Source organism: Neovison vison, chromosome 3, assembly GCF_020171115.1.
Source record: "Neovison vison isolate M4711 chromosome 3, ASM_NN_V1, whole genome shotgun sequence".
NCBI classification, from domain to species: Eukaryota; Metazoa; Chordata; class Mammalia; order Carnivora; family Mustelidae; genus Neogale; species Neogale vison.
This window is the reverse complement of record NC_058093.1, coordinates 170,830,727-170,844,604: the sequence shown is the minus strand read 5'-3', so window position 1 is coordinate 170,844,604 and position 13,878 is coordinate 170,830,727. Positions and strand designations below refer to the sequence as shown.

Genomic DNA, 13,878 nt, shown 5'->3' with positions numbered 1-13,878 from the left:
GGCCCGGCACTCCCTCCCCGAGCCCGCGGCGCTCACCTTGAAGGACATCCTGCACATGTCCGCGGCCACGCCAGCGAGACCGCGGCGCTTCCGGCCCGGGGCGCCCGGGCGCCCGCCCCAGCCCGCCCTCCCCTCCCCGCAGCGTTCCGCAGTGGGGCGGTCTCCCGAGCCGCGCGCTCCCGCCGCCGCCTCAGACCCGGCCGCGCGGGGAGGGCGGGGGCGGGACCACCGAGGGCGGGGCGGGGCGGAGGCGGGGCCGCCGGGGGCCCTGGGGAGTGGGCCTGCTGTGCGGGGCGCGCGCACGCACCCACCCGCTCCGGCCCGCCGCTCACCTACCCCGCACACGCAGTACTCCGCTGGTGTTTTGCGGGCTCTGCACGCACACAAACACAGCACACTGGTCACACATCCGCAGCCTCACACACACACCAGTGTACGCGCCACGCTGCGCACATTCTCCGCGTTCATCACACAAGCGGTCTACACTGGCGTCCACGCACCGGCCCTCTCCACGCGTTTTACGTTCATCCGCATTGCTGTTACACACACACACACACACACACTCACACAATACTCCCACACTCACATCCGCATATACGCACTACGCACCCGCCCCCCTCCCGCACCTCACACATCTTCCAAAAGAGCGCGGTCTGCATCAGAGGACTCCCAACCATCGGTACAGCACAGATGTTGATGATGCGGATGGAACGGGAGGAAAAAATTCACCCATCCTCCCTCCACCCTTCCAAATAGTTATTTTCATTTTTATTTTAGTCGTTTTAGGTTTTCTTTTCTTTCTCTTCCTTTTATTTTCTAATAATGTATTTTTGTTTTGTTTTGTTTGTTACGTTTTCCTCCTGGGAAAGTGCTGGGAAACAAGTTTTTTGACTGAAAGGGTGATATGTGGTATTTTCCTTTTCAAAGGTGGAGGGCAAAATTGGGGATGTTACTCAAGGCCATCCCACTAGGATTACACCAGCCGCCTCCCACTTATGACCTTTTGCCTCAAAGCTGGAAAAGCTCAGGAGCTGTTCCCTCCCTCCTTATGCATATCGCCTTATTGCTCGCCCAGGGATGGTTTGGGGTAAGTAAAAGTGGGAGAATCGCATTTTTTAAGTTAAAAATATATTGTTTTTAAAGTATAAAAAGGCAATAATAGCCTTTTTAGAGAATTCAAATACTAAAGTAAAAGTAGACGTCTCATACGCTCATACTATAAGAATCTACTCATTTTCTGCTCACCTTTCCGTGCCTCTTTCCTTCTTCTCAGTTGAACTGATAATGAATACTTATTTCAAAAGTAGAAAAAATAAAACAACAAAAGTTCAGGATGAAATCAGAATGTTTATCTGTTGTAGATAAATCATATTACTTTGTTCTTAATTTGTTTTAAAGATTTTATTTATTTTTTTGAGAGAGAGAGAAAGAGTGCACAGGCAAGGGGTAGGGGCAGAGGGAGAAGGAGAGGCAGAGAATCTTAAGCAGACTGTGCTGAGCATGGAGGCCAGTGTGGGGCTCCAACCCACCATCCTGAGATCATGACCTGAGCTGAAACCAGAAGTCGGCTGCTTAACCAACTGAGCTACCCAGGCTCCCCGCTTTGTCTTTAATTTTAAAATAAGAACTTTCCAAAATTTGGTAGAGAATTTCAAGTTTTAAATCAAGAAAGACTTGAAACTTTTCCCTGCCTTTGGTGTTAATGGATGAGACAGTTTTGACATTGCCATGCAACATTATTAGATAAGATTGAGCACAGGAGGTTTTGCTTTAAGAGTTTTGTTAAGCAAAAGGAGGGAAGAGAATATATTTTGAGTGCTGTCTGTGGGGTAGGTATTATGCCCATTGCACAGCCTAAAAACTAAGGTTCTGAGAGATGAAGGTATTTGCTAATGAACGATGGTGCTAGACCTTTAATGAAGTTCATCTGGCTCCAAAGCCTGTTTCCTTTTCACTGCCACACTTGTTGCTCGAAGTTGGTTTTGGCAGTGAGTCCCAGCCAGGCTGCTGATGGGATTCTTGTCAAAGTCACAGGAAAGAATGTGCCTGTAGATCAGCCACACACCTGGCTAAGTCCGTTTCACAATAAAGACTCCAAATAGAACAGCACCCTCATTTCTTTTTTAGATTTATTTATTTATTTATTTGTCAGACAGAGATCACAAGTAGGCAGAGAGGCAGGCAGAGAGAGAGGGGGAAGCAGGCTCCCTGCTTAGCAGAGAGCCCAATGCGGGGCTCGATCCCAGGACCCTGGGATCATGACCCGAGCTGAAGGCAGAGGCTTTAACCCACTGAGCCACCCAGGTGCCCCAGAACAGCACCCTCATAATCGTCATCAGGCGACTCCATCTACAGAGACTCTCTCCCAAAACCTAACAGGCCTAACACATGAAATTAAATCCCCATGACCCTGTTCTCTCTATCCAAATAATTTCTCACGACCCACCAGAGTGTCTCCATACTTGTCAGAGCGTCTCTTTGTCATCACCCTCCCTCCCATCCATATGGCTCTCATCTCTCCCCCCTCTTCTGTCTGCCCTAACTCAGACCCTGGCCCTCCCAGGGGTTGCTCCCAGCTCAAGCCCCCCTCCGGCGCCCCGCAGCCATCTCTCTCCCAGCTTTGCTGAGCTCCTGCTTCCGTAGCCTTGGGTGTTGCTCTAGACCCCACTTGGGTTCTTTTTGACTCCTCCAGCAGAGTTGAAATTCTTCAAAGCAGACCCTGGTCTTCTACTGTATCTTTTTATTTTCTTCAGGGGATAGTTCACAGCTGGAGATATGGTCGGTGGCCAACGTTTAGGAACTGTTCAATAGAAGAGTCAAGGGATTGGGTTCTCCATATCTCCATGCTCAGAAATATGCCCAGACATCAGTGTTCATCTCCGATGAGGCCATATTTGTTGTCACTATCTGCTCATACCAGCGCAGACTGTCCTGCATTTGCTCCTGATGGGATACGTCCCAGTTTATGCTCCAGCAGAACTTGCTCTAGACAACACTGTGACATAGGTCAGACTGGTTCTCCTGAGCCCTCTCCCTCCTCTGTTTTGTGATCAGGCCTCTTCACCCCCACGAAGAGTCAGCTCTGGACAACTTGCCTTCTCTGCATTCCCTGTGTGCCTCCCCCAACCACATCTCCCAGCTGGTTAGCTCAGTCTCATCTCTTGGGATTTACAATAGACGAGGCTTCATGCAATCTACAGTGTAGCAACACAGCATTGAATAATCTGCCCTGGCATCCGTGGTTCCTTTCCTTTCCCCTAGCTGAACACTAATTTTGCTCAGGCATCTACCAGATTCCACCTTAGGTTGTACTTCAGGGGGGCCCAGTCCCCTTTGCTGTCCAAAGCTTTCTGATCTAGGCTGGTGGTAGTATCTGGATTAGGTGTAGGCATGTGACAAATCCTGACCTCTGAGACTGAGAGGAGGTGTGCTGGGGGCTTCTAAGAAAGGTTTTCTTACTTCTAAGAGAGAGATCCTGGAGAAGGTCCTCTCTTCCTTGGGACACTCTCCTGCATGGATATGATGCCTAGAATGCTGCAGCCACCTTGTGACCATGAGGGGAGCTATTCCCTGAGGGTGGCAGGACAAAGAGCTGGTGTCACCAAGGTCTGTGTTGACAAATGGGGGCTGCCCTGTCCCTGGACTTCTCACTGTGCAAGGCACTTTCTTTTGTTGTTGTTGTTTTGGTTTTTTTGTGGGGGAGGTTTTGAGTCATCAATATGTTTTTATTAGTCTCACCCATGGCATATATATCATATTACATATGTGCATTGATCATATCTATGCCTTTGTGCTATATATTTATGCACAATATATTTAGTCCTTATTCTGAAATGTAAAATATAAATGAAAAACATTTAATATTATATTCTGGAAAATCATTATAAGTAAATGTAAGCATCTGATTACATCATTATGTCATGTAGTATAGACATGCCTGTGTACCTATATATTGTTTTTTGTTTGTTTGTTTTTAGGTTTGTAAGCCACTTTCTGTTGCAAGTATTCTGATATAGAGTGAGAATGGAAACAAGGGATGGGGACACAAGGGGGCAAGAACGTTTCCCACATTGATCTGTGCTCATTATGTGCTAGCATTTTGAATGTGTCATTGATTTTATTTCTATTCCAACCTCCTTTGAAATTTATTATTGATGATGAAATTGAGACTCAGAGTGGATGCCGAACTTGTTCATGATTACAAGGAATGGAAGTATGGAAAGTGATATTTGAACCCAGGTAAAGGGAGTAGAACTTCTCTCTCCATCATGCTGTTTTACTGCGTTTGTACACAAATGTTTGAGTAAATGTCAGAATGAAGTTTCTGGTGCTGCATTTTGCAACCTTAAGGTTATAGATAATATCCCTCAAAATAAAAGAATTGCTGACAGGGTGCTCTGAGAAGGGACAGGGGCACTGTATACAAGTGATACACATAGATTTTTTTTTAAAGATTTTATTTATTTATTTATTTGACAGAGAGATCACAAGTAGGCAGAGAGGCGGGCAGAGAGAGAGAGAGGAGGAAGCAGGCTCCCTGCTGAGCAGAGAGCCTGATGTGGGGCTCGATCCCAGGACCCTGGGATCATGACCTGAGCTGAAGGCAGAGGCCTAACCCACTGAGCCACCCAGGTACCCTAATATCGCTGCCTTTCACAGGCAATATCCCAACCTATAACTAAATCTTAAATGATGTATATAGATTTTGATTATTGCCTTTGATAGGCAATATCCTTACCTGTCTACTCAATAAATATTCTTAAGGTGGAAGTTTTAGCTAGTCAAATTTTTTCCCAATTACCAGCCCAGAATACAAAAAGGAGGGAGAATAGGAGAAGAAAACAATGACCCATAATACAGTTTCCCAGAGTTATCAGAGGTTAGATACACCCCTGATCTTTTCTTAAGCATGTAGTAACATAACTGGAAGTAAGCGTGCTTGCATTTATTATTATTATTATTATTAAACATGATCATGTGAGCATTTTCCTCTGGCATTAAAAATTCTTAGAAAATTTTACATTTAAAATTAGCTATACTGTAATTTATTTAGCATTTCTCCTATTACAACACCTTTTGGTTCTTTTTCCTATTATAAGACCTTTCTCTTAGTATAAGTTCCTTTTAGTTTTTGTGATTAAAAATAGTGCTAATAATTATTTGATATCTAAATTTTATCCACATTTCTTATTATTTCCTTAGGATACATTTCTGGGATTCCAGAGTCATAGCATATGAAATAATTGTGAAAACTGCTAATTCCTAAGCACAAATTGCTTTTCAGAAATGCCATGCCAATTTTATACTTCCATCAGAATGATTAAATTATTTGAGATTTTTCTCAAAACTCCCAGTGATTCTCTGTAAGCAGACTTTGTAGCCACTAAGCTTCCTATATATCTGTTTGCTGTTTATAACACCGCCAGATATTGAATAAAACAAGGTATTAATAAAATAAGAAATTTTAAAATGGGAAGGAGAAAATTGAAAATGGGAAAGATAACAGAAAGCCAGGAATGAGAGAAAACATAAAAAGGGAAGCAGGAAGGACACACACTTGGCTCTAAGCTTTTTAGCAACCAATGCTGAAGAGGGATAGGATCATTTTTGTGATTCTTCAGTGTCCATAAGATCAAAACTCTCCACTTGCATGACAGAAGGCCAGCTATTGCAGAGAAAAGTGAAACCTATAGAACAATGCACAGTTTCCTCAATAATTTTTTTCCTTCAAATTTTTATTTAAATTCTAGTTATTTAACAAATGGTGCAGTATTGGTTTCAAGGAGTAGAACTCAGTGATTTGTCACTTACATATAAGAACCAGAGCTCATCGGGGCGCCTGGGTGGCTCAGTGGGTTAAGCCGCTGCCTTCGGCTCAGGTCATGATCTCAGAGTCCTGGGATCGAGTCCCGCATCAGGTTCTCTGCTCAGCAGGGAGCCTGCTTCCCCCTCTCTCTCTCTGCCTGCCTCTCTGCCTACTTGTGATTTCTCTCTGTCAAATAAATAAATAAAATTAAAAAAAAAAAAAAAAGAACCAGAGCTCATCACAACAAGTGTCCTCTTTTATACCCATCAGCCATCTTGCCCTCCCCCCGCCCACCTCTGTCCATCAGCCCTCTGTTTGTTCTCTATCTTCAAGAGTCTCTTATGGTTTGTTTCCCTCTCTCTCTCTCTTTTTCTCCATTCTTCCTATGTTCATCTGTTTTGTGTCTTAAATTCTGTATGTGAGTCAAATCATATGGTATTTGTCTTTCTCTGTCTGATTTGTTTTGCTTAGTATAATACACTCCAGCTCCATCCACATCATCGCATATGGCAGGATTTCATCCTTTTTGATGCCTGAGTAATATTCCATTGTGCATATGTACCACATCCTCCTTATCTATTCATCAGTCGATGGACATTTAGGCTCTTTCCATAGTTTGGCTTTTGTTGATAATGCTGTGTAAACACAGGGGTGCATAAATCCTTTCAAATCTGCATTTTTGTATCCTTGGGGCAAATACCTAGTAGTGCAATTGCCAGATCATAGGGTAGTTCTATTTTTAACTTTCTGTTCCTCAATAACATCTTAATGACAAGTGCATCAGTGAATTTCATGGAGCTGTTTTGGGGACAGTCCTTTATATAAACTGACAACCTAACGTCAAAGGACTTCAGGAAACCTCAACATAGTGCAGTTTATGGACTGCATCTGCTGGGCTGGCTTCCAGGAGGATGGGTGCACTCCTGACCCTTGGGTGGTCCTGCCTAACTACTGTTCTCCTTGAGTCATCAAGTGACTCAGTTTGAGGCTTATTCTCCTGCGGGTACCTGGGATGGAGTTAGCTTAAGTGTGAGGTTAAATCATGTAAACAACAGTAGAACAAGGAGTTAGAACTCTCTGCTTATAATAGTTCTGAAGCCTGACATGAACTTAAATACCCTCACATCCAGGAGATAGATAGAGCACAGGAAGAACACATAGCAGGATGCTACTGAGCCCTGGTAGGCAGAGTGCTTGACCATGGACATCAAGTGGCCACATGGCCGGAACTTTCCATCCTGAACTAGGTTCTGTCCTAAGGTTGGTGGGCCCAGAAACGATCTACCATGAGAAGGGAGTGACCTATCTGGGGTCAAGCCTGAGCAGGATCAGAGGACACAAGCAAACCTGCACGAGCAGGTCACCAGCACCTCTCTTTCAGTTCACACTTGCTGTTTGTGGCAAGCCCTTAGGACAATGTGATAGAGAAGGGAAAAGCTAGCGCTTGGTTAGTGGCTTGCCTGTTGCAATGCGGGGGGATAGATACCAGTGTAAGCTGAAACTGGATGGTGGCTACACAATAGTCCCACTTAGGACTTGATGGTGGCTGGAAAAACAGAACTTCAGGTGGAAGACGTGGTCTTCCACTTTGTATAGAAAGAAGTGGCCCAAGGTTAGACTATACATGACTCATGGGCAGAGGGCAGTGGCTTGACCTGTGCTCAGAACTGAGGAAGGAGTTAGACTGGAAAATGTGGGAGAAAGAGCTCTGGGGTAGAGGTCTGTGGATGAACATATTGGAGTAGGCAGAAATGTGAAGAGTTTTGTGTTACATGCTAATTCTCAGTGAAGAGAACTCACCATAAAAGAGGCACTAAATGACCAAATAGACAAAATGACTGAACCAGTTGACATCAACCATCCTCTATCATTGGCCTCCCCAGTGCTGGCATGATGAGCACATGTGTCTAGAGGCATCAGGTGAGAAGATGAGTCACCATCCTGACAGTGATCAAGGTAATTGACCTTGATTATCGGGAGGAGGGAGGCATTATTATGTCATGGGACAGAGGGAATATTTGTAGAAACCAGGTACTGCTCATAGTTGGCCTTATGAATTTTATATTCCTGAACTTTTTCTTATGAACCCTAGGAAGGGAAGAGCAGAACTACTCCAAGACACAAGTACACAATTTTTGTCCCAAAGCATTCAAGTGGGATGTGCCTAAGACCATGATGCCTGTCTTGAACTTGAGCTGGATGTGTTTCAGAGAAGACCAAGGGAAACTAAAATGACATCATCAGTAGTGACAACAGCAAAAACTAACCTGCCAAACCTGGTGCATTGTTACTCTAAATTGAATGACACTTATAACAGAACCCATTAGTTTGTCTTATTTGACATGGAGCCTAGGGGAAGGAAAATAAATAGAAAGAAGTATAAAATGTTACTAGGCATGTCTTAAAAGCATAATGTATAGATGACTAACATCCATCAAAATAAATCCACTCACCCTTGTATTCCTAGAACCTTTCATGATTTCTGGCACATACTACGTGATACTAATGATTGGTAAGAGCAGGAGTTTGGATCTCCTACTAACTTCCTAATCCTGGTAAAGTTTTTGGGTTGAGCTGTAAGAAATTGCCAATTTTCCAGGTCAAAATCATGAAATTGCCATTTAGCACATCAAATTTGGCAAATACCAGCAGTTTTGTATGCTTTACCCTAATGCTAATTTCTCTACACTTTGGTTTCCTCATCTGTAAAATGGAGATAATAATACAATCTTCCTTATTGGATTGTTGTGATGATTAAATTAATGCATATAAAACATGTAGCACTGGGCCCATTAAGTTCTAGGTGCTATTATTGATATTACTATGACTATGTCAAAAGTATTAGTTGAGGGCACCTGGGTGGCTCAGTGGGTTAAGCCGCTGCCTTCAGCTCCGGTCATGATCTCAGGATCCTGAGATTGAGTCCCACATCAGGCTCTCTCCTTGGTGGGGAGCCCGCTTCCTCCTCTCTCTCTCTCTCTCTCTGCCTGCCTCTCTGCTACTTGTGATCTCTCTCTATCAAATAAATAAATAAAAATAAAATCTTAAAAAGTACATTAGTTGAATGAATCAGTGAATGTGTGAATGGAAAATAATCTAAAATCAAGGCCATTTTTCAGTCTACTGAATGGGAGAACATTTTTGCAAGTCATGTATCTGATAAAAGGCTAATATCCAAAGTATATAAAGAACTCATACAACTGAAAATAAAAACCAAACAATCTGATTAAAAAATGGACAGAAGAGGGAAGCCTGGGTGGCTCAGTCAGTTAAGTGGCTGCCTTCGGCTCAGGTCATGATCCCAGGGTCCTGGGACCAAGTCCCAAATTGGGCTCCTTGCTCAGGAGAGCCTGCTTCTTCTTCTCCCTCTGCCCCTCCACACCCTCATCAACTCATGCGTGCTCTCTCTCTCTCACTTACTCTCTATCTCAAATAAATAAATAAAATTTTAAAAAAAATAAAAAATGGGCAGAAGATCTGAATAGACATTTTTCCAAAGAAGACATAGAGCTGGCCAACAGGTACATGAAAAGATGCTCAACATCATTAATCATCAGGGAAATGCAGGTCAAAACCATGATGAGATGTCACCTCACACCCCGTAGAATGGCTGGTATCAAAATGATAAGAAATAATAACTGTTAGTGAGGATGTGGGAAAAAAAAACAAAACGTTGTGCACTTTTGGTGGGAATGTAAATTTGAGAAACCACTGTGAAAAACAATACGGAGGTTTGTCAAAAAATTTAAAATAGAACTACCATATGATCTGGCAATTGCACTTCTGGTATTCATCTGAAGGAAATCAAAACACTAAGTTGGAAACATACATGTGCACCCTGTTTATTGCAGCATTATTTATGATAGCCAAGACATGGAGATCTCCTAAATATCCATCAGCAGGTGAATGGACAAAGAACATATCACACACATGTACACACACACGCTGGAATATTACTTACCCATAAAGAAGAATGAAATCTTGCCATTTGTGTCAACATGAATGAAGCTTGAGGGGATTATTCTCAGTGAAATAAATCAGACAGGGTAAGATAAATACGTATGACCTCACTTATATGTGAAATCTAAAAGCCAACCAACCCAAACCAAACTAAAACCAAGCTCATAGATATATAGATTGGTGGTTGCCAGCAGCTCGGGCGGGTAAAATGGGTGAAGTGGTCCAAAAGGTACAGATTTCCAGTTGTAAAATGAATAAGTCATGGGGATGTAATGTACTGTGTGATGGCTCTAGTTCATAACACTGTACTGCATATTTGGAAGTAGCTAGGAGTAGATCTTCAAAGTTCTCATCAGGAGAAAAAAGATTTGTAACTATGTAAGGTGATGGGTATCAACTGAACTAGTGTGGTAATCATTTTGCAATCTATGCAAATATTGATTCATAACATTGAACACCTGAAATTAATATAAGATTATGTCAATATTATCTTAATTTAAAAAAGGGAAAAAATTAATGCCATTCTTACTCTGATGAAAATAATTTTAAAAATGTTTAGTCTGGGGGTGCCTGGGTGGCTTAATCAGTTAAATGATGGACTCTTGATTTCAGCTAAGGTTGTGATCTCAGGGTTGTGAAACCGAGCCCTGCGTTGGGCTCTGGGCTTAGCTTGGTCTTGCTCTCCCTCTCCCTTTGTTCCTCTCCCTCCTTACTCATTCTCTCTCTCTTTCTCTCTCTCCCCCTCTAAAATGAGTAAATAAATCTTTAAAAAAAATGTTGACTCTGATATTGAAGGATGCCAGGGGTGCTGTTGGTAGGCTGTATCTACGTCGCAGGGTCTTTTCAATGTATTTAACATAATGTAGATACTTCTGTTGATTAAGCTATATTTCCTCTGAATCCATTTCTTAAGAGATTCCGCCTTTGACAATCTATTTTTCTTTATGGTATTTTCTTTTCTTTTCTTTCTTTCTTTTTTTTTTTTTTTTTCTGTCAGAGAGAGTGAGCACAGGCAGACAGAGTGGCAGGCAGAGGCAGAGGGAGAAGCAGGCTCCCTGCCGAGCAAGGAGCCCGATGTGGGACTCGATCCCAGGACGCTGGGATCATGACCTGAGCTGAAGGCAGCTGCTTAACCATCTGAGCCACCCAGGCGTCCCTTCTTTATGGTATTTTCTGAAAAGAATGTTGTTTGGGATCTCATTTGCTAACATTTTTCTAGTGTTTATTGACGAATTAATAAAGTTGTGCCCTGCGTTGTTTCCAAAGCACTCTTTCTCTCCTCCCGCGTGGGGCATCTGAATGTTGCCTTAGGTCGAGTGGTGCTTGGAGTCCTGGTCCTGGCTTGTCTTTGCATGAAGATTCTACTGTACCTCTTTTCCCCAGAGAGAGGAGAGCCACGCTGACATAGAGGAACTTCACAAAATGGCCCCACTTTCCCCCGAGAAGCTGAGAGCCACCCAGGCCGTTTTTATACTTTGCTTTTTGGTACACTCTCACATCTTTGCATTTATTATTCATCATAGTGACATCACAGAATGTTAGGTTTCCCTCCCATCCACGATAGGGTTTGATGATGCTTTCCTGGGGGCCAGTTGCCTTTGGCAGAGTTCCATCAAATACTTGCAGTTAGTTGCATGAGCTAAAATTCATGGTGAACCGTGAGCTCTACAAGGCAGGGAGCCTCCTCTGTGACCCAGTGGACTAAACCCTGTGGTGGAAAGGCCAGCCCCGCAGCTCTCACCCCCTAGCCAGATGCCTAGATTTTTGTCTGAAGTGTTTGGTTTTCATTTGGAGGCTTAGCATGCTTGTGTAACTCTCCCACGTCCCTCGGAGTCTAACATTTATTTAAAGACAGTCAGGTTAATAATTGGAAAGTACCCTCTCACTGATCTGGCCCTGGGGGATAAAAGCTTTTATTATGGATGCACCCAGAAGAAATGCATCCTAACTGGAATTGTTTTTAGCATTCCACTGGGGTTGTGGAGAGGTTGCATGAGAGCGTTGTCTTTTAATGTACCTTTGCTGACTCCTTACGTTTTCTTATCCACTTGCTAAACCCATAAAGGGCAAAAGTGTAGCAGACACATACGCACAGACTTAGTTTCAAATTATTTGCAAAGTTGGCACTTGTTTCGCTTAATCTTTAATTGCACCAAAGCCATTTTAGAGAAGCCCAACAAAGCTGGGTTCAGTCCGTAGGGAAAATGGACTAGAGAACTCCCATGCTATGGACAGTCTATCCCAGCCTTACACGGGAGCGAGACTGGACTTCAAGTTTAATTTGGTTTGCAGAGGAAACAGATTCCCTCCCTCCATGGTTGAAAATGCAGAATATAATGTCTTTTATTCACATTTGGCTTTGGAGGCCCTTGTTTGGCCATTAGATGTCATGTGCCCAACTGTGTCTTAAAAATGGTGCAACTCTCAAGTGTGGCAGGAAGTTCATTATTTTGGCGAGGGTTCCTTGGTGGGCTTCTTACAGCTGAGAGGCAGGATGGCTTATAGGAAATTCAGTGAGACTGAGCGTGAGAGCAGGAGCCACACGGAATCAGAAACTGTGTTTGTCTCATTCTTTTCCCAGTCCAATGCCACATCCACCCCCTAGCACATAGTAGGTACTCACTGAATACTTTTGGATGAATGAATGAATCAATGGTCACAGATTATCTGAGGAACTACAGGCTTCTCAGATATAGAACCAAAGATTCTAGTATTCTTTTTTCTCATGAGATTTGGAGTTAATGGAACCTAAGGCACGTGCTTCTAGTTTATAAAGGAGGCCATTGGACCAGGAACAATCAAGGACAATAAAGGACATTACCTTATTGTCCCATGATGGCCAGCATCATGGCTTCACCAAAAGCAGAGCCTTCCTACCCACTCCCCAAAGACCTCTCATCACTGGGCCCTACATGGGGCTGGAAGGAGCGTGAAGGTCCTAAAAATTACTGCTAAGGGTCTGTGACTCCATTTGTATGTGTGCTTGTATGTATTTTACACCAGTTGGTGCTCCTTGTGTGTATATGTGTGAGGTGTGTGTGTGTGTGTGCGGGTGGGGGGTGGTTCTGGAATTATGATGTTGAATGAGGGACCTTGTCCTTGTACACAGGGTGTCCTCTCCCACTTCCAGCTCCCCAAGAGGTGCAGCTCAAGCTGAGCTTAGATCACAGCCCTTCACTGGACACTGTCAGGTTTGGTGCATTCTGTGCAAGTGTAGGATTCGTAGTTCCCACAACAAACGAAACAAGGCTGAAGAAGGAACCACAAGCAGAAAGTAGAAGGGTATAGGGGTGAAATCCACGTGATTTCTAAAAAGAGAAATGTAAGCAAATTTGCTGGGAAGAGTCACAATCAAGCACGATTTCTAGTCAAAGTGGTTCTTAGACATCTGTCTTTCATCTGGTACCAACATTCTAATACCACGGTGATGTGCCCGGCCCGGGATGGGATCAATGCCCTGAGCTGTTCCATAGTAAGTCCTGTTAGAGCTGGGCTCCGCAGGTGGCCCAAGGGCCAGTCCACTCTGGCTTATTCCTTGGGCTAGTCAGGCTCAGTGAGGGGGAAGGGATCCAGGGAGCTCTCGACAGAAAACAAAGAAGCCTAGAGGCTGGTGCAGTGTCCTGCAGGGCTAGGGGCAGACAGTAGGCGGTAGGCAAGGTAGACCAGCTAACCAGAGGATCTTAGGGCACTGAGAGCTTCTACATTAAGTCCTGACAAGGCCCTCCAAGACCCTGGGGCTCTGGCAAGGCAAAAATTGTGCAGCAGGTAGAAGCAGAAATTCAATTGCTAAGGACTTAGCAAGGACTTAGCAAGAGCAAGGAAGGTTTCCACGTTCTGAGAAACCAGAATCCCAGGGAGGACCCTGGACAGAAATTCAGACAAGACTATTAGTAAAGACTATTTCTAAAATGGGGCATAAAAATAACAATAGCTTGCTAAATTAGAAGCACACTACAAGCTGGCATTGTATTAGACCCTTTGTAATGATGACTTCATCCAATATGCACAAAGCTCATGCCAAGGGTATGATGAAGATGAAGAAACTGAGACTGAGAGGAGTTACAAAGTCACAGGGTCACAGAAGGTAGTAGACGGGGCAGCTGGGACTTAAC

At 43.7% G+C, this 13,878-nt stretch overlaps 1 protein-coding gene across 3 annotated transcripts in view; it reads right to left on the bottom strand.

The window, feature by feature from the left end:
• The window catches only part of ANKRD29 (ankyrin repeat domain 29), a 56,648-nt gene extending 56,291 nt beyond the window's left edge, over positions 1-357 (bottom strand). For 2 of the 3 annotated variants that reach the window (XM_044243270.1, XM_044243272.1), the window contains exon 1: positions 37-100. In XM_044243270.1, coding sequence (XP_044099205.1) covers positions 37-57 — 21 coding nt within the window. In that variant the 5' untranslated portion in view covers positions 58-100. Of the gene's footprint in view, positions 1-36; positions 101-336 lie in introns of those variants that run through there. The other variant, XM_044243271.1, reaches the window with a different exon arrangement.
• Between the last annotated feature and the right edge of the window lie 13,521 nt (positions 358-13,878).